The 27,985-nt window shown below is 36.7% G+C and overlaps 1 protein-coding gene across 12 annotated transcripts in view; it reads left to right on the top strand.

Moving 5' to 3' along the window:
• The window catches only part of CCDC158 (coiled-coil domain containing 158), a 98,517-nt gene that overhangs the window by 44,167 nt on the left and 26,365 nt on the right, over positions 1 to 27,985 (top strand). For 11 of the 12 annotated variants that reach the window (XM_027600200.1, XM_027600194.1, XM_027600196.1 and 8 more), the window contains 3 exons: positions 1,657 to 1,815; positions 2,769 to 2,861; positions 3,684 to 3,809. In XM_027600200.1, coding sequence (XP_027456001.1) covers positions 1,657 to 1,815; positions 2,769 to 2,861; positions 3,684 to 3,809 — 378 coding nt within the window. The remainder of the gene's footprint in view (positions 1 to 1,656; positions 1,816 to 2,768; positions 2,862 to 3,683; positions 3,810 to 27,985) is intronic. The other variant, XM_027600199.2, reaches the window with a different exon arrangement.

The raw sequence follows: 27,985 nt of genomic DNA, 5'->3' as shown, positions 1-27,985 counted from the left end.
TGACATACAAAAAATAGGAACGGAATGAAAATGGTAGCAGTTTTACACATGTCACATCTTAAATGGTGAAGAATACATAAATACTACAATAAATATTGTCCTTTAACTTGAAAAAGACCTGAAGTTTCCTTGTGGAAGTGTGCATCAGAGGGTTGCAGCTTGTGAGGTATTATAAGGGGGCAGAAGGGGGGTTTTCTGTAACACCAGATGTGCGTGGATGTGACTCCTAAAACAAGGTAAACTGAGGTAGTGGTAGATGGGTGTTTGAAGAGTGTGCATGTATGCTTTTTGTGTATTCCTACACAGCTCTGTTTAGCTGGGCACAGTTTTGTGTTGACTTAGTATAAATGAAACTGTACATAACAAGTGTGAAATCGGTTTTGTGCTCAGATGTTCCCTGATACACAGTCACTTTGGAACAATTTTCAAAAGAAGTTATTACATCAGAACTGACTGTAACGGAGGTGAGGCAGTAATGAGCTTGCGCAGAAGACAGGTGCAGTTCAAGTTAACTGCTCTCCCCGTACCCCAAAAGAGCTGCTGACATCCTTTAGAGTGAGGCTGAACAGTCCCGAGTATGGACAAATGCATGTGTTTGTGCACACCCCTCATCATATGGACTTAGTTATTTCCGTTTTTGGGTTCTTTCCTATTTTTTTCTTCCCTCCTTTTCTCTTATCCTAAATTTGTTTTTTTCTTTCCCTTCTTCCATTATTTGCCCATTTGGGGTGTAAAGCAGTGCTTATACTCATTCTCCCTGGGGACTCTTGGGGCATAAGGGGTCACTGCCTGCTGTCATCACAGGTGCCTGTCCCCACCCAGAGGAAGGGATGTATCAAAACCCATGGACGTTCCCTTCGAACAGAAAGGAGACAACTTGTAAAATTAATCTTTCTTTCTGAAGCCTTTTCTGTCTAATCAGAAAGAAAAAACAATTATTTCCATCCAAAAGCTTTATTACAGTGGCAATACCATCTACCTTTTTTACATTAAACATTTTCTTGAAGAAAGAAATTTATAAAGAAATACAGACTCAGTAAGTTGAGGTAACTTGACTAGTATGCATTTCTTTTTGTCTCCCTGTCTCATGATGCTTTTTTAAAGGAACGTGAACAAATTTTAATGAAATTTTGTTGAATACTGAAGACTCTCCAGGAGTATATCAATAAGCTCATTCTTATCACTGGACCTTGAGGGCAGGAACTGTGTGTCCCATCTTTTTAGGGTCTGCAGTAGGCCTTTATGAAATGAATACTCAACCTTGAAACAAAATAGAAGCCCACAAAGCTTCCAAATAAAGCCATCTTCTTTAAATCTCTTTTGTCATCTTAAACAAATTTCAATAAAATTTAGTGTATGATTACTCAATCTCAATTCACCATAATGCCATCTCTTTTTATGCAACATAGTTATTACATGTTTTGTAGGTTTTATCAAGATTTAATAAGCCTAAGAAGAAGTAATAATACCAGTAGTGATAAAAATAAAAGAGTACGTGGTAACAATTCTAATAGCTCCCAGCTCCAACTCAAAAGCAATTAAATGGCATATGAATTAAACTATAGTTCAGGTCTTTATAAAGTTTCATATTTCCATCACGTCTGAACATCTACGTCAGCATATTACTTCTGATATTTTTTTCCTTTATAATTATAGGAAAAGCATTTTCTAAAAGAAGAGAAGAATAAATTGAGCCAGGAACTGAGTACGGTTGCAACAGAAAAAAACAAGATGGCTGGAGAGCTGGAGGTCCTGAGATCCCAGGAACACCGTTTGAAAGAAAAGGTTGCTAATATGGAAGTTGCTCTTGATAAGGTAGTTATTAACCAAAAGTGTAATTATCAGCTAGATAGCTATGAAGTAGACTTGTTTTGAATAAAAGCTCCATGTTGATAGGAACCAAATCTCCATTACATCACAATCACCTGGCACAAAGAAAAACTGCATCCTATAGAGAAGGCTCTTCCAAGCTTTAAAACATAGTTATAATGCATACATTTTACAAAATTCTCTTTTTCAGGCTAATATAGTCACAGGAGCGGTAAGATAGATGTCAGATGCTCCTGATGTCCTTAGTGGACTGAATAAATTAAAATGTCTTCAGTCTAACTTACTGCCACAGAATGACTTGGACACTAGGTAGAATACAGTCTGTTAATGATATCAGTAACATGATAGCATAATCCTACTGTCTGACATTTGTTGGGGTCCAGAAAATGCAGGCAGAAAACACAGCTTAAAGAATGAGAAGGATTAATAACCCTGGATTTGTAATTGCCATTTATCATAGAGGAATAAATCCTTCTTGTCACCCGAGAACTCTGGAAGGCTAAAAATGTACCCAGGCTAGTCCTTGATTCTTAAGAAATCAGAGCCTTTATGGTTAGGTAAAATGACCTGTGATCCCTCCTATGTCAACTTTGATTTTAAAACATGAGATACTGACTCAATGAATTTCAGTTGTTATTTCTCTGTATATTTTTCTTATATTGCTAAAGCTATGTGCTCATTTCATCCTTAGCTTCTTCATTCTCTTGAATGCCCTTCACGTACTAAATGCTGTGTAGATGCTGGGGACACAGAGAATAAAGAGGGCCTCCAATTGTTCTAAGTTTACTGAATAAAATAAATTAATAGATAAATGCAAGTTAGTGTGCTGAGAGTGGGGGAAGTTCCCTTGAAGAGATGGCAACTTGGTATTTATAGATTAATAAAATAAAATTGTATAGAGAATGGAGGATAAACCACATGTGGTTGCTTGATCGTAGGCATCTTTGCAGTTTGCAGAATGTCAAGATATCATACAGCGTCAGGAACAAGAATCTGTGCGCCTAAAACTTCAACACACTTTGGATGTAAAAGTGAGGTCTTTTTTTTTTCATCATAGTTTGAGCAAAAAATAATGCCATTCTTTGATATACTTGTATATTTTCTTCCTGTTCCTTAGATACATTCAAGTGTACTTTCAACATTATCTGATACTAGCAATTATAGAATCTGTATAAACATCCTTACATTCTGTACCTATCCTTTTCCTATGGTAACAAATTGAAGCACCGTACTTTGTGTTAAGTTTATGATAAGAAAGGCAAACACCTTCTTCAGGAATGCCTTGAGGCTACCTGAAAGAAGAACTGTATATATACAGAAGGGGGTCAAGCAAGTGCAAAGCCCCGACATGCAAGCATGTGTAGCTTGTTTGGAGAATAGCAAAAATGATTTAATCTGCAAGACAGAAACATGTGTTCTTTAAAAACGGTACATTTTCCATTGAAATATATGTCTATGTTGCAAGTATATTTTAAAGCTTCAGACATTCATTAAAGTCTTAATAATAGATACTTTCACAGGCTAGAGCACTCATAGTTGTAGAGGATCTTTCTCGGTAGTTAGCCAGAACTATGGTGGAGTCTGCCAAAATTAGAAACCAGTTTACTGGCCCACCATCCAAGGTGTTTTCACGCTTCAAATGCTTTTTACAATTAGCAGTGTGAAGGCATCTTCCTAAGCATATGCTTTGTCTTCAAAGAGTAACTTAGAAGCATCTTGCTTGATACTTTGGTTTCTGACCTTGTAGATGTTCAACACCTGAGACTGAGATTATGTTTGCAAAATACACTTGATTTCACAATTCTAGGTGTAGGTCAACAATTGTTTTTGCTTCCCTCTGTATTGCTTTCTAGGAACTTCAGGGCCCTGGATACACTTCAAATACTTCTGTGAAGCCTCGCCTTCTACAGCCATCCTCAGCCGTGCGTTCTCATTCTAATGTACCGTCATCCCAGTCCACAGCCAGCTTCCTGTCTCATGTAAGCAACTAGCCTCATAATCCCTGAGGCAAATGACCTAATATGCAAATAATTTTAAATTGAGAAGAACTTTATTGAAAAATACATCTGTAGTTATGACATTTTCAATTCCTAGATTTTAGATTTATACAGACCAGATGAGTGAAAATGTTTACTTCATTATTTGGTGTTTCCTCTGGGGAAGACAGATGAAATGGTCAGTGGGATTAATGTTAACAATACTTGTGTTTTTTTTAAGTTTTCATTTTAATTCCAGTGTGTTAACATACAGTGTTCTATTAGTTTCAGGTGTACAATATAGTGATTCAGCACTTCCATATATCACCTGGTGCTCATCACAAGTGACCTCCTTAATCCCCATCACCTATTTAACCCATCTCCACCCCCCCAACCCTGGTAGACATCAGTTTGTTCTCTATAGTTAAGGGTTTGTTTCTTGATCTCTCTTTTTCTCCCTTTGCTCATTTATTTTGTTTCTTAAATTGCACATAGGAGTGAAATCATATGGTATTTGTCTTTGACTGATTTTCACTTAGCATTATACTCTAGCTCTATCCATATCGTTGCAAATGGCAAGATTTCATTCTTTTTGTGGCTGAGTCGTATCCCATTGTGTATATACACCACATCTTCTTTATCCATACATCAATCGATGGCCATCTGGGCTGCTTCCATTTCTTGGCTATTGTAAATAATGCTGCTATAAACATAGGGGTGCATGTATCCCTTTGAATTAGTGCTCTTGTATTCTTTAGGTAAATACCTAATAGTGCAATTGTTGGATAATAAGGTAGTTCTATTTTTAACTTTTTGAGGATCCTCCATACTGTTTTCCACAGTGGCTGCAGCAGTTTGCATTCCCACCAGCTGTGTACAAGTGTTCCTTTCTCTCCATATCCTCACCAACACCTGTCGTTTCTTGTGTTGTTGATTGATTTTAGCCATTCTGACAGGTGTGAGGTGATATCTCGTCGTTTTGATTTATATTTCCCTGATGATGAGTGATGTTAGGCATTTTTTCATGTGTCTGTTGGCCATTTGGATGTCTTCTTTGGAGAAATATCTGTTCATGTCTTCTGCCTGTTTTTTTCATTGGATTATTTGGTTTTGGGGTGTTGAGTTGTATAAGTTCTTTATATATTTTGGACACTAACCCTTTATTAGATATGTCATTTGCAAGTATCTTCTCCCACTCAGTAGGTTGCCTTTTAGTTTTGTTGATTGTTTCCTTCGCTGTTCAGAAGCTTTTTATTTTGACGTAGCCCTGATAATTTATCTTTGCTTTTGTTTCCCTTGCCTCAGGAGACATATCTAGAAAAAAGTTGCTTCGGCCGATGTTAAAGAAGTTACTGCCTATGTTCTCTTCTAGGATTTTTATGGCTTCAGCTCCCACATTTAGGTCTTTAATCCATTTTGTGTTTATTTTTGTGTATGGTATAAGAAAGTGGTCCAGCTTCTTTCTTTTGTACGCTGCTGTTCAGTTTTCCCAACACCGCTGGTTGAAGAGACTGTCTTTTTCCCACTGGATATTCTTTCCTGCTTTGTCGAAGATTAATTGACCATATAGTTGTGGGTTTATTTCTGGGCTTTCTATTCTGTTCCATTGATCTATGTGCCTATTTTTGTGCCAATACCATACTGTTTTGATCACAACAGCTTTGTAATATAACATGAATGCCAGAATTACGATGCCTCCAGCTTTTCTTTTTCAGGATTGCTTTGACTATTTGGGGTTTTGTGGTGCCATACAAATTTTAGGATTGTTCATTCTAGTTCTGTGAAAAAAAATGCTGTTGGTATTTTGAAAGGGATTGCATTAAATGTGTAGACTGCTTTGGGTAGTACAGATATTTTAATAGTATTCATTTCTTCCAATCATGAGCATGGAATTTCTGTTTCTTTGTGTTGTCTTCAATTTCTTTCATCAGTATTTTATAGTTTTCAGAGCAAAAGTTCCTTTCACCTCTTTGGTTAGGTTTATTCCTAGGTATCTTGTTATTTTTGGTGCAACTATAAATGAGATTGTTTTCTAAATTTCATTTTCTGCTGCTTCATTATTGATGTTTAGAAATGCAACAGATTTATGAGCATTGATTTTTGTATACTGAAAATTTACTGAATTCGCTTGTCGGTTCTAGCAGTCTTTTGGTGGAATCTTTCAGGTTTTCTATATATAGTATCATATCTGCAAATGGTCAAAGTTGTACTTCCTTCTTACTGATTTGGAGGCCTTTTATTTCTTTTTGCTGTCTGGTTGCTGTGGAAGTCAAAGACTTCCAATACTATGTTGAATAGAAGTGGTGAGAGTAGATATCCTTGTCTTGTTCCTAACCATAGAAGAAAAGCACTCAGTTTTTCCCCATTAAGGATGATGTTAATTCTGGGTCTTTCATCTACAACCTTTATTATGTTGAGGTATGTTCCCTCTAAATCTACTGTATTGAGGGTTTTTATCATGAAGGCATATTGTACTTTGTCAAATGCTTTTCTTACATTTTTTAAATGATTGTATGGTTCTCATCCTTTCTCTTATTGATATGATGTATCATGGTTATTGACTTGTGAATGTTGAACCACCCTGGCAACCCAGGAATAAATCCTACTTGATCATGGTGAATGATTTTTTTAATGTATTGTTGGGTTTGGTTTGCTAGTATTTTGTTGAGGATTTTGCATCTATGTTCCTCAGAGATATTGGCCTGTAGTTCTCTTTTTTAGTGATGTATTTATCTGGCTTTGGTATCAGGGTAATGCTGGCCTCATAGAATGAATTTAGAAGTTTTCCTTTTCTATTTTTTGGAGTAGTTTGAGAAGAACAGATTAACTTTTCTTTAAATGTTTGGTAGAATTTACCTGTGAAGCATCTGGTCCTGAGCTTTTATTTGTTGGGAGTTTTTTGATTACTGATTTAATTTCTTTGCTGGTTATCAGTTTGTTCAAATTTTCTATTTCTTCCTGTTACAGTTATGGTAGATTATATATTTCTAGGGATTTATCCATTTCTTCTATGTTGTCCAATTTGTTGGCATATAGTTTTTCATAATATTCTCTTATAATTGTTTGTATTTCCGTGGTGTTGGTTGTTATTTCTCCTCTTTCATTTGTGATTCAATTATTTGAGTCCTTTCTCTTTTTTTCTTGATAAGTCTGGCTAGAGATTTATCAGTTTTAATCATTTTTTTTTTCAAAGAACCAGCTCCTGGTTTCATTGATCTGCTGTATTGTTTTTTTAGTTTCTATATCATTTATTTCTGCTCTAATCTTTATTTTTTTCCTTCTTTCTGGCTTTAGGCTTTGTTTGTTGTTCTTTTTCTAGCTCCTCTAGGTGTAAAATGAAGTTGTTTGTTTGAATTTTTCTTGCTCATTGTGGTAGGCCTGTATTGCTATAAACTTCCCTCTTAGAACTGCTTTTGCTGCATCCCAAAGGGTTTTTGACCATTGTGTTTTCATTTTCATTTTGTTTCCATGTACTTCTTTATTTCTTCTTTGATTTCCTGGTTGACTCAGTCATTGTTTAGTAGCATGTTATTTAACCTCCATGTGTTTGTGGTCTTTCCAAATTTTTTCTTGTGCTTGACTTCTTGTTTCATAGTGTTGTGGTCAGAAAATGTGCATGGTATGACTTCAATCTTCTTGAATTTGTTGAGGCTTGTTTTGAGGCCTAATATGTAATCTATTCTGAAGAATGTTCCATGTGCCCTTGAAAAGAATGTGTATTCTGCTATTTTAGGATGGAATGTTCTGAATATATCTGTTAAATCCATCTGTTCCAGTGTGTCATTCAAAGCCATTGTTTCCTTGTTGATTTCTGTTTGAATGATCTGTCTATTGATGTAAATGGGTTGTAAAGTCCCCTACTAATCGGTTAGTTCCTTTATGTTTGTTATTAACTGTTTTATGTATTTGGCTGCTTCTATGTTGGGTGCATAAATATTTACAATTGTTAAATCTTCTTGTTGGATTGTCCCCTTTATTATTATATAGTGCCCTTTATTATTATATAGTGCCCTTTGTCTCTTGTTATAGTCTTTGTTTTAAAGTCCATTTTTTCCAGGGCACCTGGGTGGCTCAGACAGTTGAGTGTCTGACTCTTGATTTCAGCTTGAGTCATGATCTCAGGGTCATGGGGTTGGGCCCCACATCGTACTCCATGCTGGGCATGGAGCCTGCTTGGGATTCCCTCTCTCCTTTTCCCTCTGCCCCTCCCCCCCCACTCATGCTTGCTTTTTCCTCTCTCTCTCTCTAATAAATGAATGAACGAATGAATGAATGAATGTAATCTGTTTTGTCTGATAATAAGTATTGCTACTCCAGCTTTCTTTTGACATCCACTTGCATGATAGGTATTTCTCCATACCCTCACTTTTCAATCTGCAGGTGTCTTTAGGTCTAAAATGAGTCTCCTCTAGGCAGCATATAGATAGGTCTTGTTTTTTTAATCCATTCTGTCACCTTGTCTTTTGTTTGGAGCATTTAGTCCATTTACATTCAATGTAATTATTGGTAGATATGTATTTATTATCATTTTATTATTTGTTTTGTGGTTGTTCCTGAAGATTTGCTCTGATTCTCTCTTGTCTTTCTTTCATGGTTTGCTGGTTTTCTTTAGTAATATATTTGGATTTGTTTCTCTTTATTCTTTGCATATTTATTAGTATTTTTTGGTACATGGTTACCATCAGGTTTGTATATAACCTCTTTTGCATATAACAGTCTATATTAAGTTGATGGTCGTTTAAGTTTGAACCCATTCTTTATTCCCCTCCGCCCCATATTTTAGGTGTATGTTGTTATATTTTACATCCTTTTATTTTGTGAGTCCTATGACTGGTTTTCTACAGAAATATTCATTTTTACTGCTTTTGTGTTTCCTACCATTATACTGTTATTTTTGGTCTCTTCTCCCCACTCAAAGACCCCCTTTAATATTTCTTGCAGGACTGGTTTGCTGCTCATGAACTCCTTTAGTTTTTGTGTGTCTGGGAAACACTTTATCTCTCCTCTATTCTGAATGATAGCCTTGCTGGATAGAGTATCCTTGGCTCCACAGTTTTCCCATTCAGCACTTTGAATATATCATGCCACTCCCTTCTGGCTTGCCAAGTTTCTGTTGAGAAATGTCCAGCTAGCTTTATGGGTTTTCCCTTGTAAGTTAAGGACTACTTTTGTCTTGCTGCTTTTAAGATTTTTCCTTTTATTACTATATTGCCAGTTTAATTACAGTATGTCTTGGTGTGGATCTGCTTTCGTAAATTTTTATGGGAGTTCTCTGCGCCTCCTGGCTCTGGATATCTCTTTCCCAAGATTAGGGAAGTTTTCAGCTATTATTTCTTCAAATAAATTTTCTGTCCCCTTTTCTCTGTCTCCTTCTTCTAGGACTCCTATAATATGAATGTTATTGCATTTGATGCAGTTGCTGAGTTCCCTAAGTCTATTCTCATTTTACATAATTATTTTTTCTCTCTTTTGTTCAACTTGATTACTTTCCATTACCCTGTCTTCTAGGTCACTTATTCTTTTCTTTGCTTCTTCCACCCTGCTGTTCATTCCATTAAGGGTGTTTCTCATTTTGTTTGTTATACCTTTTATCTCTGGTATGTTATTCCTTATCTCTGGGTTAAGAGTCTCACTCACGTCTTCCACTCTTGTCTCAAGTACAGTGAGTATCCTTATGATCATTGCTTTAAATACTCCATCAGGCATGAGACGTATCTGTTTTGCTTAGATTTTTGGATAAGTCTTGTCCTGTTCTTTCATTTGGGATAAATTTGTCTGTCTTCTCATTTTGTCTAAGTCTCTGTGCCTATTTCTGTACATTAGGAAAGTCAGCTATGTCTCATGTTCTTGAGGGTAATGGCGTTATGAAGAAGAGGTCCCTGTAGTGCCCTACCTTGTAGTATCCACACTCCCCCAGGTCCTGGTGCTTCCCGAAGTATCTTCAATGTGTCCTGTGTGTGCTCTGCTGTTTTGTCCCAGCCACTTTATCCTTCAGGCCAGTCATCTGCAGAGGTTCTCTTTTCCTATTGTGGGTAATATTTGGTCTAATGTGAATGTGGCGAGTATTAACTAGGTGTGCTCTGGTCTGTTTGTGAAATGAGACTTGTTGCCACCACCGCCGGAACCAAGGCTCCACAAAACTCCCATGTTGGGAGACACTGTGTGAGTAGTGTTTGGGGCTGGTATTCTGGGGGAGGTTTCCCACCACACCAGGATTGAAGCAAGCGTGACTAGGAGAGGTGGTTACACTGGAATGTGGAGGGGAGGGTGATGGGCTTGGTGTAAGCAAGTTAGGTAACAAGTGTTGGTACTGAGTTGGTTCCCACAGGTGGCCCTGTGCTTATGTTGAGGGGTAGGGAAAGGAAATGGCACCAGCCAGTTCCTTTGTTCTCAGAGGGTCCTCTCTGTGGATGCTGTCTCTGGGACACACTCTAAGATGAGCAGATGACATCCCCACTGTTTGGCCCAGGTGTTCTTCAGACCACTGTTTCCATTCTGTGTGTCCATAGGTGGTTTGCCTGCCGTCTCTCCAAGAGCAGCGCAGTGCCCTCTGGTCTCTAGCCCAGCCAAGCCCATTGATCTTTAAAACTCCAGACTTTAAGCCCCACTAGTTGCTAGAAGTCACAAAATTCTGCCCCTTTTGCTTTTCAAGCCAATTGCTATGGGGATTCATTTTACCTGTGCACTCCCCTTTGTGTAAGTCTGTCACTCACCCTTTTCCCTCCCTCCTGCTGTGGCCAGGATCCATTTGTCTCTTAAACCATGTCTCTAGATTTTCTGCTTTTTTAAATGTGGTCTCTTCTCTACCTTTAGTTGTGGAATTTGTTCTGCCAGTCTTCAGGTCAATTTCTGGGGTATTTAGGATGATTTGATAGTTGTCTTGTATTTGTGGGATGAGGCGAGCCTAGGATCCTCCTATTCCACCGCCATCTTCCAACCCACCAATAATAATTGTAAAGTATATTATTTAATAGTCTTATATTCAGTGTTTTCCATCACAAGCATTTCCAGATTACAAAGCGAATGTTGAGATGGCTAAAATAAGCATCACTTCAAATGCCAAAGGCAAATTAGTGGTATATTTAATATTCTACCAAGATGAAAATGATTTGCTGTATATTGTTTCTTCATGAATGAATTTATCTATAATCATAAAATTTTAGTAATCATAACATGTTTTTATTCCCTTTAGTTAAAACTTTAGAGACTTTGGAAAATTTTAGTTTTAATTTTTTATACTTTTAAAGCTCAGGGGAAAACATGTGCAATGAAAAATTCAGGCTTTGTCTCCTCTGAAGATATATATTTATGGAACCACTAATCCCCTGCAACCAATATTCAGCCCCAACTCCAAAGAAATAAAATTTACTCCATAAATAACATAAAAATCAATTTCATTAGTTAATAGTATATCAAGAGGATCACCAGTGATCTGTGGTTATCCCACCTGTGCTTTTAAATGAAGGCATGTACTGTGAAATGACTAAGAGTGGAAAAGGACTTCTCTCACACACTTCAGATATGTGCACTGAACAAGCTGTCACACAACAAATAAGAAAACATCCTATCAAACAACAGAATGATAATATTAGACGTTAAACATAGTTCTCTCTGGAGACTGGAATTTGGAGGTGGGCAAAGAAAGAGCAAGAGACTGCTGCTTTTTGGTTTTAAGTGTTATACAATTATCTTTAAAATTATGGACATGTTACATTGATAAAAATTAAATTAAACCACCCTCCCAAAATAATCAGAAGTCATTGGTGTGTCTCTCACTACTTTTGTAACCTTGGAAAGCCAAATATATTGTGCCTTGCTCTTTTCATCTCTAATGAAGAGTCTGGACTAGATGACATCTAGGGTCATCTAGAAACATCAGTTCTAAAATTACATGACTTTTTATTACCCAAAAGCCAGCCTAGGAGATTTGTCTAATTGAGCAAAAATAAACTCTCCTTGATTATAAAGAATCTCATTCATCACTGAGAAAGTACAAGTCATGTCTATTGAATCAAAATTTTAAATAATTCTAACAGCAAAAATGAACTATATTTCCTAAACAGACTGTCAAGCATGCTTTGTACAATTTCTTCTCTTAAAAATGTTTACTATATCATTTTATACAATAAAAGTAACATACATTCTTCGTTTTGTTCATTGATGTCATCCCAAAGTACCTATAACAGTGTCTAGCATACAGTAGATACTCAATAAATATTTGTCTAATGGGTGAATGAATTGAATTCATTGTAAAACATTGTATTCTGGATTCTATTGTTTCTACTGGTAAGTCAGTTTTAAGTCTTCCTATTGCACTTTTGGAGGTAATTTTTAAAATTTTGCTTATTTATGTGAGAGAGAGAGAGAGAGTGCAAGCAGGGGGAGGAGCAGAGGGTGAGGGACAAGCAGACTCAGCACTGAGCTTGTAGCAAGCCCTGGGGCTCGATCCCACAACCCTGAGATCATGACCTGAGCCAAAATCAAGACTTAGACACTTAACCAACTGAGTCACCCAGGCGCCCCTCTCTGACCACTTTTAGGACTTTCTCATTGTTTCAGTTTATAGCAATTTGACTGTGATGTGCCTAGGTGTGGTCTTTGTATTTATCTTTCTTGAGATTCACTGATCTTAGTAGATGTCTGGATTGATATCTTTCATTAATTTTAGAAAATTTTTATCCCTTACCTTCTCAATTATTATTTCTGTCCCATTCTCTTATTTCCTTCTGGTACAATTAAAACATTATTTTTTTTAATTGGTATGTGATAACTCCATTATCTAATCCCTTATGGGCCTGTGACCATTGTTTCTCTCGGTTTTCAGTCATGTTGTCCAGTCTTTTTGCTTTTTCCCCCCATTTTTTTTTTTTTTTTTAGTTTTAGGTTCACAACAAAATTGAGAGAAAGGTACAGAGAGATTTCCCCACTTGTGTACAGCCTCCCCATTATCAACATCTCTCACTGGAATGGTATGTTTGCTACCAAGGATGGATCTACATTGACATAATATTACTCAAAGTCCATGGTTTATGTTGAGGTTCACTCATGGTGTTGTGTATTTTATGGACTTGGGCAAATGTATAATGACATAATATCCATTGTTATATGAAGTATTTTTACTGCCCTCAAAACCCAAGCTCTTCTTATTTATCCCTCCCACTCACTTCCACACCGGCAACCACTGATCTTTTTACTGTCTCCACAGTTTTGCCTTTTCCAGAATGTCATATAGTAGGAATCATACAGTATGAAGCTCTTTAAGATTGACTTCTTTCACTCAATAATATGCACTGAAGTTTCCTCCATGTCTTTCCATGGCTTGATAGCTCATCTTAATGCTGAGTAATATTCCATTGTCTGGATGTACCACAGTTTGTTTATTCATTCACCTACTGAAGGGCATCTTGGTTGCTTCCAAGTTTTTGTAATTATGAATAAAGTTCCTATAGACATTCATGTGCAGATTTTTGTGTGGACCTACGTTTTCAGCTCCTTTGGGTATCAAGGAGCGTGATTACTGGTCATATGATAATAGTATGTTTAGTTTTGTAAGAAACTGCTGAATTGTATTCCACAGTGGCTGCACCATTTTGCATTTCCACCAGCAATAAATGAGAGTTCCTGATGCTCCACATCCTGGCCAGTATTTGGTGTTGTCTGTGTTCTGGATTTTGGCCATTCTAATAGGAGCATAATAGTGTCTTGTTTTGATTGACATTATTCTAATGGCATATGCTCTCGAACATCTTTTTATATGCTTATTTGACATCTATATATCTTCTTTGGTTGAAGTGCTTGTTAAGGTCTTTAGCTCATTTTTTGTTTGCTTCCTTTCTAAATAATTGAGTTCTGGACATTGACTATGAAAAATTAGATAATTTTGGTTTCTAGGTGACATTATTTTTCCTTCACAGAGGACTTACATTAGCTTCTGGCTGGGAGCTAAAGTAAAAGCACTAACAATCCCACATCACCTTAATTCATTTGAGGATTGAGATGATTCAGTCTAAGGCTCTTATCCTGAAGCCTGAGGTTTAGCAGTTGCTTTATCTTCCACCTCTTGGCTAGAATTCCAGTTTTTATCCCTCTAGCATCTTGATTCTGCCAAAAGCTGATCTCATCTTCCCAGCCTCTCAGCTAGTTCTTTTAGAATTGATGAATACTTCTAGAGAAAATGGCTTTAAATGCCTCCCTTTTCTGGATTCTTTTGTTCCAGACTTTGGCCCATATTCTTTACTATGTTGATAGCTCTCTAATGTCAGGCAGACTTAAAAATTTTATGTGTATACTTTTCTACTGAATTTCTGAACAGAAGGATTGTTCTACCATTACTGGAAAAAGAACTCTTCTACTGTTACTCTTTGCCCATACAGTTTTAGATATTAACTATAAATCTATAATATAGAATATAAAAATTTACCTCTTTTAACCACACATACATGCACACATATACACCTTTCTTTTCCCTGCATATTCCCTCTTATATAATCATATCATACATTTGGTTAAGTTGCATTGTTCAGATTATTGACAATGTAAACATTGTTCTCTAACTGAACTGTACAGTGAACTGTGACTATATTTCCTTTTTGCCCTTAAATTTAATAATTATCTTGTTTTATTTTGGTTTGTTTTCTAGATATCTAGAAATCTAGATATCTAATTATCCCTCAAACATTCTCTGAAAAATGATTGTAAAATTCCTTTTAATATAAGCAGAGTAAACAGATATTTTATCAATTCCTTGTTCATATATTCATGTGTTATGCATCATCCTTCCAGAGACCTCCGTATTCCTGTTCTGATCTGGAATGTTCGCTCTCTAGGCTTGCCACGTAGTTGCCTTCTTGGATTTACCTTCTGTCACAATCCTGAGAATTCCCTTCACCCTTTTTCGGTTTTTTAGTTTTAATTCCCTTTCTTGGTTTCTTTCTTTCTTTTGGTGGAGCATATGATGCAGAGGCTAACTATGAAAGGGTGTATTTCCTCCTTTAAGTGTTTTAAAGCTTTTCATGTCTGAAAATACCATGTGATTGATACTCAAAGTTTTGTTGCTGTAGTGTCATTTTGACTCCAGGGTCTTTGCCTGTGACTTGTTTTTGTTCTTTTTCTTAAAGTTTGTAGGGTCTTTATCCCTCATAGATTCATTTCAAGATGATCCCTGCTGGAGGTCTTTTTCTTTTCATTGTGCTGGGTACTTAGCAGGCTCTTGCATTCTTTTGTTCTCAGAAATTTTCTTGTATCATTTATTTGATCATTTTCTCCCTCCATTTTTCTCAGTTCTTTTTCGAATTCCTGTTAGTCACCTAACTAGAGAGTTGGATCTCTCTGGTTATCTTTAATTCTGACTTCTGCGTTCATCTCCTTGTCTTTTATTCCCACCTTTTAGGAAATTTCCTCAACTCTGTCTTCTAAACATCAGTTGAAATTTTTTTCTGATATCATATATGTGTGTGTATATATATATATATAAATTTCCAGGAGCCCTTTTCTCTTTATATAGTTTTTTTTAAGATTTTATTTATTTGTCAGAGAGAGAGAGAGAGAGAGAGCACAAGCAGGGGGAGCAGCAGGCAGAGGAGAGGGAGAAGCAGGCTCCCTGCTGAGCAAGGAGCCCCAATGCGGGACTTGATCCCAGGGCCCTGGGATCATGACCTGAGCTGAAGGCAGACACTTAACCAACTGAGCCACCCAGGCGTCCCTCTCTTTATATAGTTTTATGCTCTTTTGTGATACAATACTTTCTCATTTCTGTTTAAAGATAACTTCAGTTCTTCCTGTCACCTGAATCATTGATGTTTTTTCAAATTCATTTTTTCTGTTTGTTTTGATATCTGTCATTCATGTTAAAGATTTTCCTTTGATGTTTAGTGGTCATTGGCTCTTCATTCATATTTAAGATTGAGGCCCTAAAAAGCTGCTTAAAAGGTCTTTGTAAGGTTGACAGGATTTGTCAACCAGTAGATGGTTAGGTATTGTTTGAGGTACCCCAAAATTACTTGGAGGTCTTTTTTCTTGGTCCTGTGAGTTCTCCTACAGAAGGATTCTCTTATCACTGACTTATAGGTGTAATTCACCTGCCAGTATTCTGAGAGGTGGGTTGGGTGGGGGAGTCTGGGGTGCCTGTCTAGCTATACAATCTCAATGCTCATGTTTTCAGTTCGCAGCCTTACTCTTGCTATGCCACATGTCCCTTTGGAGCCTGAAGTCCTGTGGTTCAACGTCATGCAGAAATTAAGCCTCTAAATTCATCTAGGGGAAAAGAATGAGTGATTACCTGACTATGTGGGGAGAGCATCTGGATTTCTAACAGCTTCTCCCATAGACTTTTAGCCAATCCTCCCATTTTGCCACTCTTTCTCCTATCTTGGCCTTCAGAAGTACAGGAGGCCTCCAGTTCCTGAGCCTCTTTGGAACGCTCTCATGCCGAGCAGCTCGCTTCTTTTTTTTTTTTTTTTAAGATTTTATTTATTTACTGACAGAAAGAGACACAGTGAGAGAGGGAACACAAGCAGGGGGAGTGGGAGAGGGAGAAGCAGGCTTCCCGCGGAGCAGGGAGCCCGATGCGGGGCTCGATCCCAGGACCCTGGGATCAGGACCTGAGCCGAAGGCAGACGCTTAATGACTGAGCCAACCAGGTGCCCCAGAAGTACAGGAGGCCTCCAGTTCCTGACCCTGTCTGGAACGCTCGCCTCTTGTCGGCTGCTTCTGTGCAGCTATTTTTCAGCTTTCTTTGTTCTGCTTAATCAGTTACAAATTATGCATCTGCTTTCCATCTCCTAAAATTTCATTATCCTTACTCATCTAATGTTATCTCTTTTTTCCTCTCTATCTTTATTAATTCCTTTAGTGTCCTTTCAGTTGGGTAGAGTAGATAGAGTGATGATAAATCGAAGTATCATGTTCAGAAGTGGAATATTACCATTTGCATCGTTCTGCATTGGCCTTTCATTTATCTTGCTAAATTCTAGTCTGCCTGTTCAGTAATTGTAATGGTAGCTGATATGTACCGAACACCAGGTACTGTTCAAAGTACTTTCTGTAGATTATCTGATTTATTCCTCACAACTGTCCACATAAAGTAAGTGCTCTTACCATACATATTTTACAGATGAAGAAACTGAGGCTTGGAAAAGCTAAGGGACTTACATAGAGTTCACATGCCAAAAACACAGTTATGCCAAGACTTAACCAAGGCAGCCTGAGTCTAGATCCTGTGTTCTTAACCATTATTCTGTACTGCTTCTCTACAATACACTGCTGAATGCTGTTTATAAAAAAAAAATTTAAATAGTTGATGATGTAAATAGATTATCTGTCTGAATCAATATTGCATTTCATACATGCATATATACATACACATACATACAAAAACACACATGTATTTGGTATCTTTACATAAGAATTTTAATGTTTCAGATAAAGGCCACTTTGCATATAAAAATAAAATATTTTCAGGATAATATAATTTGTTTTATTTGTATATCAGAATCCATGCACATGTACTATATGGAATGTGTATTAGCTATGCTTGATCTTTGCCACCAAAGTATCCACAATGTGGGCAAGATTTTTAGCACACTTTATTTTTGTCTTGTTTCCTACTCACCCATTCTCGTATACAATGTAAATAATATATTTATATTCTAAGTAGTATATTCATATTCCACTTTTATTATAGTCTTCTAACAGAAATACAAGTATAAGAGATAGATTTGGTCAGACATTCTCAAAATAGAATAGTCTAATTCAAACTGAATGAGATCAAGCTTTTATTTTTAGCTTTTCCATTTATCTTCTATCTTTGGAGAATGGAGCTAGGACCAGTTCAGAAGCACATAGTCTCCTTAGACATTACTTATCTTACATCATAACTCATACATTTGCCTGTAATGGACTCAAGGCCATTAGAGAGAACCATATTTGGAGAAGATGGAGGTGCATTAGAGATATAATTTAGGAATCATTTTGGCAACAAGTATAACATAAAATGTTTTCAAGAGTCAAAATGTAATAGGAAACTAACCTAATCACAAAATAAACCTTAAGTTTAACTGAAGAGTATAAACTTATATTCTTCCCTTGAAACCAAAAGCTTGTGGAAGTTTCAACCTGAAAATGTATATCCTCTAGAAATAGCCTTAATGTGTATCCTAAGGGTCAAAAGATTGGAGTCGGGGGAGAGCACGATTCTTTAGTGGGGTCCGGTAACTTCAGGAGGCACTAAGTTTAGTTATTTCTTTACCAGCCAGAAAAGAGTCGTACATACACAATGTTCCCAGCTATTTTCTAATTTTAAGAAGTACTTCATTCACATTGTAAATCAAAATATTTCCATATGAATTAAATAGCGGTGTATTAAAAATGAATCAATATAAGTATGGCAAGTTGTACAAAAGATTGATGATTTTGACTAAATAAAACTAATACTGACTATGACTCACAAAAATCACAAACCACCATAAACAAAACTAAAAGGAAATCACAAACTAAAAAATATTTTGAATAGATAAAAGGCTACTATCTATCATATAAAGAGATTTTACATATTTGGAAGAAAACAATATATACTCTAAAAGAAAAGTATACTGAAGATAAAAATTTTGTAGATACAAAATTCATAAATAAAGGCCAGTATCCAATAAACATGAAAAAATGTGCAAATTCATTTATAAACAAATAATAACGACATATAAAAGCAAAAACAAACTACCAATTTTGCATATAAAATGGTAAAGTGGAATAATGGGGAGGTTGTGGCATAATGGCCACTCTTGATCATACCCTGCTGATAAATGTATGAATTGACACAATTTTTTGTTATTTTTGCTTCCAAAGCCCACATCTCTTTCTTCTCTTTAAATGAATAGACTCGATATTTCTAAAGTAGTTTTAAATTTACAGAAAAATTGAGCAGAAGCTATAGAGAGCTTCCATAGACTCCCTTTGCCCCAACCCTACAGTCTCCCATACCGTTAACATCTTTCATTACTGTGGTACATTTATTACAAAGGATGAGCCGATATTAATACATTATCATTAACTAAAGTCTATAGTTTACATTGTAGTTTACCCCTTGTGTTGCACATTCTGTGGATTTTGACAAATGTATAATCACATGTATCCACCCATTACAGTATCATTAAGAGTAGTTTTACCACCCTAAATTGCCTTGTTTTTGACCTAATCATTACTCCCTTCCTCTGCACCCCTGGCAACCAGTGATCTTTTTACTTTCTCCATAGTTTTGCCTTTTCCAGAATGTCACATAATAAGAATCATTTAAGATTGTAGTCTTTTCAGATTGGCTTCTATCACTTAGTATTATGCTTGCAAAATTCCATGTCTTGTCATGAATTAATAGCTACTTTCTTTTTGTCACTGAATAATGTTTCATAGTATGGATGCACCACAGTTTGTTTATCCATACACCTATTAAAGGACATCTTGATTGCTTCTAAGATTTGGCAGTTATGAATAAAGCTCCCATATGCATCCAGATGTAAGGTCTGCATCTACATTCATTTTTTTTTTTGCATGTGGATGTCCAGTTGTCGCACTATTTGTTGAAGATACTGCCACCATCTGTTGAAAATACCGTCCTTTCTCCATTGAGTTGCCTTGCTGTTTTGTTAAAGATCAGTTGACTATATTTGTATGGGACTATTTCTGGCTCTTTATCCTATTCCACTGATTATTTGTTTATTCTTTCACCAGTGCCACTCTTATCATGGTAAGATCTGACATATCTTGACATACAATTTTGCATAGCGTTGTCAATTCTCCAACTTTGTTCTCCATCAATATTGTGTTTGCTATTCTGGGTTTTTTGCCTTTCCATATAAACTTTAGAATCAACTTGTCAGTATCCACAAAATTTAAAAATTACTGGAATTTTGATTGGGATTGCATTAAATTCATAAATCAGATTGGGAAGAACTGACATCTTAACAATAGTGAGTCTTCTTATCCATGAATATGGAATCTCTCTCCATTTATTTAGATCCTCTTTGATTTCTTATGTCTGAATTTTATAGTGTTGCTCAAATAAATCTTGTACATATTTGGTTAGATTTATACCTAAATATTTTATATTTTTGGTACTAATGTAAATGGTATTGTGTTAATTTTTAAATTCTAGTTGTTCATTGCTGATATGTAGGAAAGCAATTGACTTTTGTATATTAATCTTGTATACTGCCATCTTGCAATCATCTCTTATTTGTTTCAGGAGTTTTGTTGTTATTGTTGATTCTTTGATATTTTCTACATAAACAATCATGTCATTGGTGAAGAAAGACAGTTTTAATGTGCACCTTTTATTTTATTTTTTTCTTTTTGAATAGCTATGACTTCTGGGATGATTATTTTTTAAAGATTTTATTTATTTGAGAGAGAGCACACAAGCGGGGGCCGGTAGAGGGAGAGGGAGAATCAGATTCCCTGCTGAGCAAGGAGCTGGACATGGGGCTGAATCCCAGGACTCTGGGATCATGTCCCGAGCCTAAGGCAGATGCTCAACTGACTGAGCCACCAAGGTGCCCATGGGATGATTTTGAATATAAGTGGTGAGAGGGGACATTCTTGCCTTGTTTTTGATCTCAGCAGGAAAGCATCTAGTTTCTTACCATTAAGTATGATGTGGGGCACCTAAGGGGCTCAGTCGGTTAAGCATCTGACTCTTGATATCAGCTTTGGTCTTGATCTCAGGGTCATGAGTTCAAGTCCTGCATTGGGCTCTATGCTGGTTGTGGAACCTACTTTTTTTTTTAAAAAAAAAGAAAAAGTATGATGTTAGCTATAGGTTTTTTGTGGATGCTCTTTACCAATGAGGAAGTTCCTCCTCTATTCCTAGTTTGCTGAGAATTTTTATGATAAATTGGTGTTGGATTTCGTCAAATGCTTTTTCTGCATTTATTGATATGATCATGTGGGTTTTTTTTTTTCTTTAGCCTGTGTTATAAGCTGCTTTAAGCATCTGTGTGCATGTTTTTATGTGGTTATAAGTTTTCAATATAATCTTATAATTAACTGATTTTTGAATGTTGAACTAGCTTTGTTACATGGGATAAATTCTCCTTGATTTTGTTATATAACTTTTTTCATAAATTGTTGAATTATATATGCTAATTTTTTGTTGAGTATTTTTCTATACATGTTCATGAGAGATATTGGTCTTTAGTTTTCTTTTCTTGTAATGTTTTTGGTTTTGGTCTTAGGATACTGCTAGCCTCACAGAATGAGCAAGTAAGTAGTCCCTGTACAGCTATTTTCTAGAAGAGACTGTAGAGAATTGGTATAATTTCTTCCTTAAATGTTTGGTAGAGTTTACCAGTGAACTCATTTGGGCCTGGTTCTTTCTGTTTTGAAAGGTCATTAATTACTGATTTAGTTTCTTTAATAGATTTAAGTATATTCAGATTGTCTGTTTCTTCTTATGGAATTGGTCTATTTCATCTATGTTATCAAATTCATGGGCATAGAATTGTTAATAATATTACTTTTTTTTCTTTTTTGAGGCAGAGTCCGATTAGAATTTTTTTATACTTACTTGAAACTCATATCTAACACAATAGGGATAGTTGTATTCTGTGTCTGCCTATTTAAAATTTAATCTAAGAACAGGCTCTTTAACAGATTTCCTTGGAGATCAATCAGATTTGAAAACGTGATCTAAGAGATAGATTGTTAAATCTAACCTAAGAGAGATTTTCTTAGAACCATTTTGGGAAGGAGACAATGTTTTCTTGTGAACATTCTATCTAGGAGGAATTAAGCAAAGAGTGAGTGGTTTAACATATTTCAATTTTTACAGTCTGCTTTAAAACTTTTATGTTAAAAATAAAAGAAGATAAAAGCATGACATCGGGGTGTGTGGGTGGCTCCGTGGTTAAGAGTCTGTCTTTGGCTCAGGTCATGATCCTGGGGTTCTGGGATTGAGCCCCACATTGGGCTCCCTGCTCAGTGGGAAACCTGCTTCTCCCTCCCCCACTCCCCCTGCTTGTGCACGCTCTCTCTCTCTCTGCCAAATAAATAAAATCTTAAAAAAAAAAAAGCATGACCTCACTTCCAAGCTTTTCTCTACACACACTCAAGCACTTACTCATTTTGTGTGTCTGGCAGGATGGAGTTTGGTTGTGGTCAGTCTCTGCCTTTTTCAACACCCCTGGCACAGAGGAGTGAGGGTAAATTAGTCAGTGAAATGCCACCCCACCCATGCTGCACTCTTCCAGAATGAAAAAAGACTGGAGATGTGACCACTACATGCAACACATGATCCTAGATTAGCTCCTATAAAGAAGTACTAGTCTTTATCTTTTTAATATTCTTGGGATTTGCAGTGATATCCCCTCTTTCATTTTTGATATTAGTAATTTGTATATTCTCTCTTTTTTTCTGAGTTAGCCTGGTAAGAGCTTTATTGATTTCACTGATCTTTTCAAAGAATTAACTTTTGGGTTATTGATTTTCTCTGTTGATTTCCTATTTTTAATTCCATTGATTTCTGCTCTAATATTTATCACTTATTTTATTTGCTTACTTTGGATTTAATTTGCTCTTCTTTGCAAGAAGAGAATTTGCAAGACATTTGGATTATTAGCTTTAGATCTTTTTTCTAATATGTGCATATGTTATAAATCCCCTTCTAAGCACTACTTTTGCTACATGCCACAAAATTTGGTAAGTTGTATTTTCATTTTCATTGTGTCAAAATATTTTTAAATTACTCTTGAGATTTCTTCTTTGGTCCATGTGTTATTTAGGAGTGTGCTGTTTTATCTCCAATTATTTAGGAATTTTCCAACTATCTTTTTGTTGTTGGTTTCAGGCTCAATTCTATTGTATTCCTAGAGTAGATATTGTATGATTTTTATTCTTTAAAAATATTGTTAATATGTACTTATGGCCCAAAATGTGGTCTATCTTGAGGAATGTTCCATATAAACTTAAGAATATGTGTTCAGCTGTTTTTGGATGAAGTAGTCTATAGATGTCAATTATTCCAATTCATTGAGAGTGTTGTTAAGTTCGGCTGTGTCCTGACTGATTTTCTGCCTGCTGAATTTGTCCATTGTTGATAGAGAGTTATTGAAGTGTCTTCAGCTATAATAGTGGATTCATCTTTTTCTCCTTGCAGTTTTTTAAATTTTATTTTATTATGTTTTGTTCATCTCCATACATTACATCATTAGTTTTTGATGTAGTGTTCCATGATTCATTGTTTGCATATAACATCCAGTGCTCCATGCAGTACATGCCCTCTTTAATACCCATCACCAGGCTAACCCATGCCCCCACCCCCTCCCCTCTAGAACCCTCAATTTGTTTCTCAGAGTCCATAGTCTCTCATGGTTCATCTCCCCCCCGGTTCCCCCCCTTCATTTTTCCCTTCCTGCTGTCTTCTTTTTTTTTTTTAAACATATAATGTATTATTTGTTTCAGAGGTACAGGTCTGTGATTCAACAGTCTTACACAATTCATAGCGCTCAACTATATGTAATCTTAAAAGACTCCTTCTTGCCTATCTACCTCCTATTGCAAATTGCCTCTTTTCAGGGTTATGAAGACTTAGAACCTTAGAATAAGAGAAAACCTGAAGCATCACTGAATCTGTTATTTTATAGTCAAGGAAACTGAGCCCACATCAGTTTTAAAATAGATGGTGGTGGGTACCAAGTTGCCTTTATATTAATGTGCCACTGGAAATGTAGATAATTGAAGGCCAGATGGAGAGGTAGGGGTAGGGTTAGGCATGCAAGCTGGGTGTCCTAAATCACTTTTCCCAACCCAAGGATGACCATAGAGCCTGTTGCCTGCAACAGTCCTGGTTTATTTACATCTGTTGTCCTGGCATAATTACTAGCACCCTCTTTTCTTTTAAAAGGTCCCTGGTGTGGACAATACGTTCTATCCTCACATACCACACTGTCCTCCACTTCTTAGCAATAAAGAGGAGCAAGGAGCTAAAGCCCACTCAAGCTGGCTTCAGAATGATTGGATTTTTTTTTTTTTTTTTTTTTTTTTTTGTAAAGCTGGAAGAGGAAGCTCATGGGAGTCTAAGGGTGAGAACCACAGGCCAGTAAGGCCTCCTGAGAGGACAGTAGAAACTGGAGAGTCAGCAGGACCCAGGCATACTCTGTATCTCCCACTCCTTCCTCTGTTTTTCCCTACCAAAGTGTTTCCTCTGTTGACTCACTGTCAATTGTCTATAAAACCCAGTGCTCCATTCAATACATGCCCTCCTTAATACCCATCACCAGGCTAACCCATCCCTCCACCCCCTCCCCTCTAGAACCCTTGTTTGTTTCTCAGAGTCCATAGTCTCTCATGGTTCATCTCCCCCTCTGATTTCCACCCCCCTTCATTTTTCCCTTCTTACTATCTTTTTTTTTTAAACATATAATGTATTATTTGTTTCAGAGGTACAGGTCTGCGATTCATCAGTCTTACACAATTCACAGCGCTGACCATAGCACATACCCTCCCCAATATCTATCACCCAACCACCCCATCCCTCCCATACACCATCACTCCAGCAACCCTCAGTTTGTTTCCTGAGATTAAGAATTCCTCATATCAGTGAGGTCATATGATACATGTCTTTCTCTGATTGATTTATTTCGCTCAGCATAATACCCTCTAGTTCCATCCACGTCATTGCAAATGGCAAGATTTCGGGTTTTTGATGGCTGTATAATATTCCTGTGTGTGTGTGTGTGTGTGTGTGTGTGTGTGTGTGTGTGTGTGTGTGTGTGTATATATATATATATATCACATCTTCTTTATCCATTCATCTGTTGAAGGACTTCTCGGCTCTTTCCATAGTTTGGCTATTGTGGACATTGCTGCTATAAACATTGGGGTTCACATAACCCTTCGGATCACTGCATTTGTATCTTTGGGGTAAATACCCAGTAGTGAAATTGCTGGGTCGTATGGTAGCTCTATTTTCAACTTTTTGAGGAACCTCCATACTGTTTTCCAGAGTGGCTGCACCAGCTTGCATTCCCACCAACAGTGTAGAAGAGTTCCCCTTTCTCCACATCCTCACCAACATCTGTCATTTCCTGACTTGTTAATTTTAGCCATTCTGACTGTTGTGAAGTGGTATCTCATTGAGGTTTTGATTTGGATTTCCCTGATGCCAAGTGATGTTGAGCACTTTTTCATGTATCTGTTGGCCATTTGGATGTCTTCTTTGCAGAAATGTCTGTTCATGTCTTCTGCCTATTTCTTGATTGGATTATTTGTTCTTTGGATGTTGAGTTTGATAAGTTCTTTATAGATTTTGGATACTAGCCCTTTATCTGATATGTCATTTGCAAATATCTTCTCCCATTCTGTCAGTTGTCTGTTGGTTTTGTTGACTTTCCTTTGCTGTGCAAAAGCTTTTTATCTTGATGAAGTCCCAGTAGTTCATTTTTGCCCTTGCTTCCCTTGCCTTTGGCGATGTGCCTAAGAAGAAATAGCTGCAGCTGAGGTCAAAGAGGTTGCTGCCTGTGTTCTCCTCTAGGATTTTAATGGATTCCTGTCTCACATTTAGGTCTTTCATCCACTTTGAGTCTATTTTTGTGTGTGGTGTAAGGAAATGGTCCAGTTTCATCCTTCTGCATGTGGCTGTCCAATTTTGCCAACACCATTTGTTGAAGAGACTGTCTTTTTTCCATTGGACATTCTTTCCTGCTTTGTCAAAGATTAGTTAACCATAGAGTTGAGGGTCCATTTCTGGGCTCTCTATTCTGTTCCATTGATCTATGTGTCTGGTTTTGTGCCAGTACCATACAGTCTTGATGATGACAGCTTTGTAATAGAGCTTGAACTCCAGAATTGTGATGCCACCAGTTTTGCTTTTCTTTTTCAACATTCCTCTGGCTATTCGGAGTGTTTTCTGGTTCCATACAAATTTTAGAATTATTTGTTCCATTTCTTAAAAAAGTTGATGGTATTTTGATGGGGATTGCATTAAATGTGTAGATTGCTCTAGGTAGCATTGACATTTTCATAATATTTGTTCTTCCAATCTATGAGCATGGAACATGTTTCCATTTCTTTTTGTCTTCCTCAATTTCTTTCATGAGTATTCTATAGTTTTCTGAGTACAGATTCTTTGCCTCTTTGGTTAGATTTATTCCTAGGTATCTTATGGTTTTGGGTGCAATTGTAAATGGGATCGACTCCTTAATTTCTCTTTCTTCTGTCTTATTGTTGGTGTATAGAAATGCCACTGATTTCTGTGCATTGATTTTATATCCTGCCACTTTACTGAATTCCTGTATGAGTTCTAGCAGTTTTGGGGTGGAGTCTTTTGGGTTTTCCACATAAAGTATTATATCATCTGCAAAGCGTGAGAGTTTGACTTCTTCTTTGCCGATTTGGATGCCTTTATTTTTCTTTTTGTTTTCTGATTGCTGTGGCTAGGACGTCTAGTACTATGTTGAATAGCAGTGGGGTAGTGGACATCCCTGCTGTGTTCCTGACCTTAGGGGAAAAGCTCTCAGTTTTTCCCCATTGGGAATATTTGCTGTGGGTTTTTCATAGATGGCTTTTATGATATTGAGGTATGTACCCCTATCCCGACACTCTGAAGAGTTTTAATCAAGAAACGATGCTGTACTTTGTCAAATGCTTTTTCTTCATCTATTGAGAGGATCATATGGTTCTTGTTCTTTCTTTTATTAATGTATTGTTTCACATTGATTGATTTGCAGATGTTGAACCAACCTTGCAGCCCAGGAATAAATTCCACTTGGTCGTGGTGAATAATCCTTTTAATGTACTGTTGGATCCTTTTGGCTAGTATTTTGGTGAGAATTTTTGCATCCATGTTCATCAGGGATATTGGTCTGTAATTCTCCTTTTTGATGGGGTCTTTGCCTGATTTTGGGATCCAGGTAATGCTGGCCTCATAAAATGAGTTTGGAAGTTTTCCTTCCATTTCTATTTTTTGGAACAGTTTCAGAAGAATAGGTATTAATTCTTCTTGAAATGTTTGGTAGAATTCCCCTGGGAAGCCATCTGGCCCTGGGCTCTTGTTTGTTGGGAGATTTTTGATGACTGCTCTCTCTTCTTTCGTTCATGATTTTATTTATTTGGGTCGTTTCTCTTTTCTTTTTGATAAGTCTGGCCAGGGGTTTGTCAATCTTATTAATTCTTTCAAAGAACCACCTCCTAGTTTTGTTGATCTGTTCTACTGTTCTTTTGGTTTCTATTTCATCCATTTCTGCTCTGATCTTTATTATTTCTCTTCTCCTGCTGGGTTTAGGCTTTATTTGCTGTTCTCTCTCCAGCTCCTTTAGGTGTAGGGTTAGGTTGTATATTTGAGACCTTTCTTGTTTCTTGAGAAAGGCTTGTATTGCTATATACTTTGCTCTTAGGACCACCTTTGCTGCATCCCAAAGATTTTGAGCAGTTGTGTTTTCATTTTCATTTGTTTTTATGAATTTTTTTAATTCTTTAATTTCCTGGTTGACCCATTCATTCTTTAGTAGGATGCTCTTTAGCCTCCATGTTTGAGTTCTTTCCGACTTTCCTCTTGTGATTGAGTTCTAGTTTCAAAGCACTGTGGTCCGAAAATATGCAGGGAATGATCCCAAACTTTTGGTACTGGTTGAGACCTGATTTGTGACCTAGGATGTGATCTATTCTGGAGAATGTTCCATGGGCACTAGAGAAGAATGTGTACTCTGTTGCTTTGGGATGGAATGTTCTGAATATATCTGTGAAGTCCATATGGTCCAGGGTGTCATTTAAAGTCTTTATTTCCTTGTTGATTTTTGCTTAGATGATTTGTCCATTTCAGTGAGGGGGGGTGTTAAAATCCCCTATTATTGTACTGTTGTCGATGTGTTTCTTTAATTTTGTTATTAATTGGCTTATATAATTGGCTGCTCCCATGTTAAGGGCATAGATACTTACAACTGTTAGGTCTTCTTGTTGGATAGACCCTTTAAAGTAAGATATAGTATCCTTCCTCGTCTCTTAGTATAGTCTTTGGTTTAAAATCTAATTTGTCTGACAGAACGATTGCCACCCCAGCTTTCTTTTGATGTCCATTAGCATGGTAAATGGTTTTCCACCCCCTCACTTTCAATCTGGGGGTGTCTTTGGGTCTAAAATGAGTCTCTTGCAGGCAGCATATCCATGGGTCTTGTTTTTTTATCCAATCTGATTGCCTGTGT

Source organism: Zalophus californianus, chromosome 2 (genome assembly GCF_009762305.2).
Source record: "Zalophus californianus isolate mZalCal1 chromosome 2, mZalCal1.pri.v2, whole genome shotgun sequence".
In the NCBI taxonomy this organism is placed as follows: domain Eukaryota; kingdom Metazoa; phylum Chordata; class Mammalia; order Carnivora; family Otariidae; genus Zalophus; species Zalophus californianus.
The sequence above is the reverse complement of the archived record's forward strand: the minus strand, read 5'-3'. Positions and strand labels throughout refer to the sequence as shown.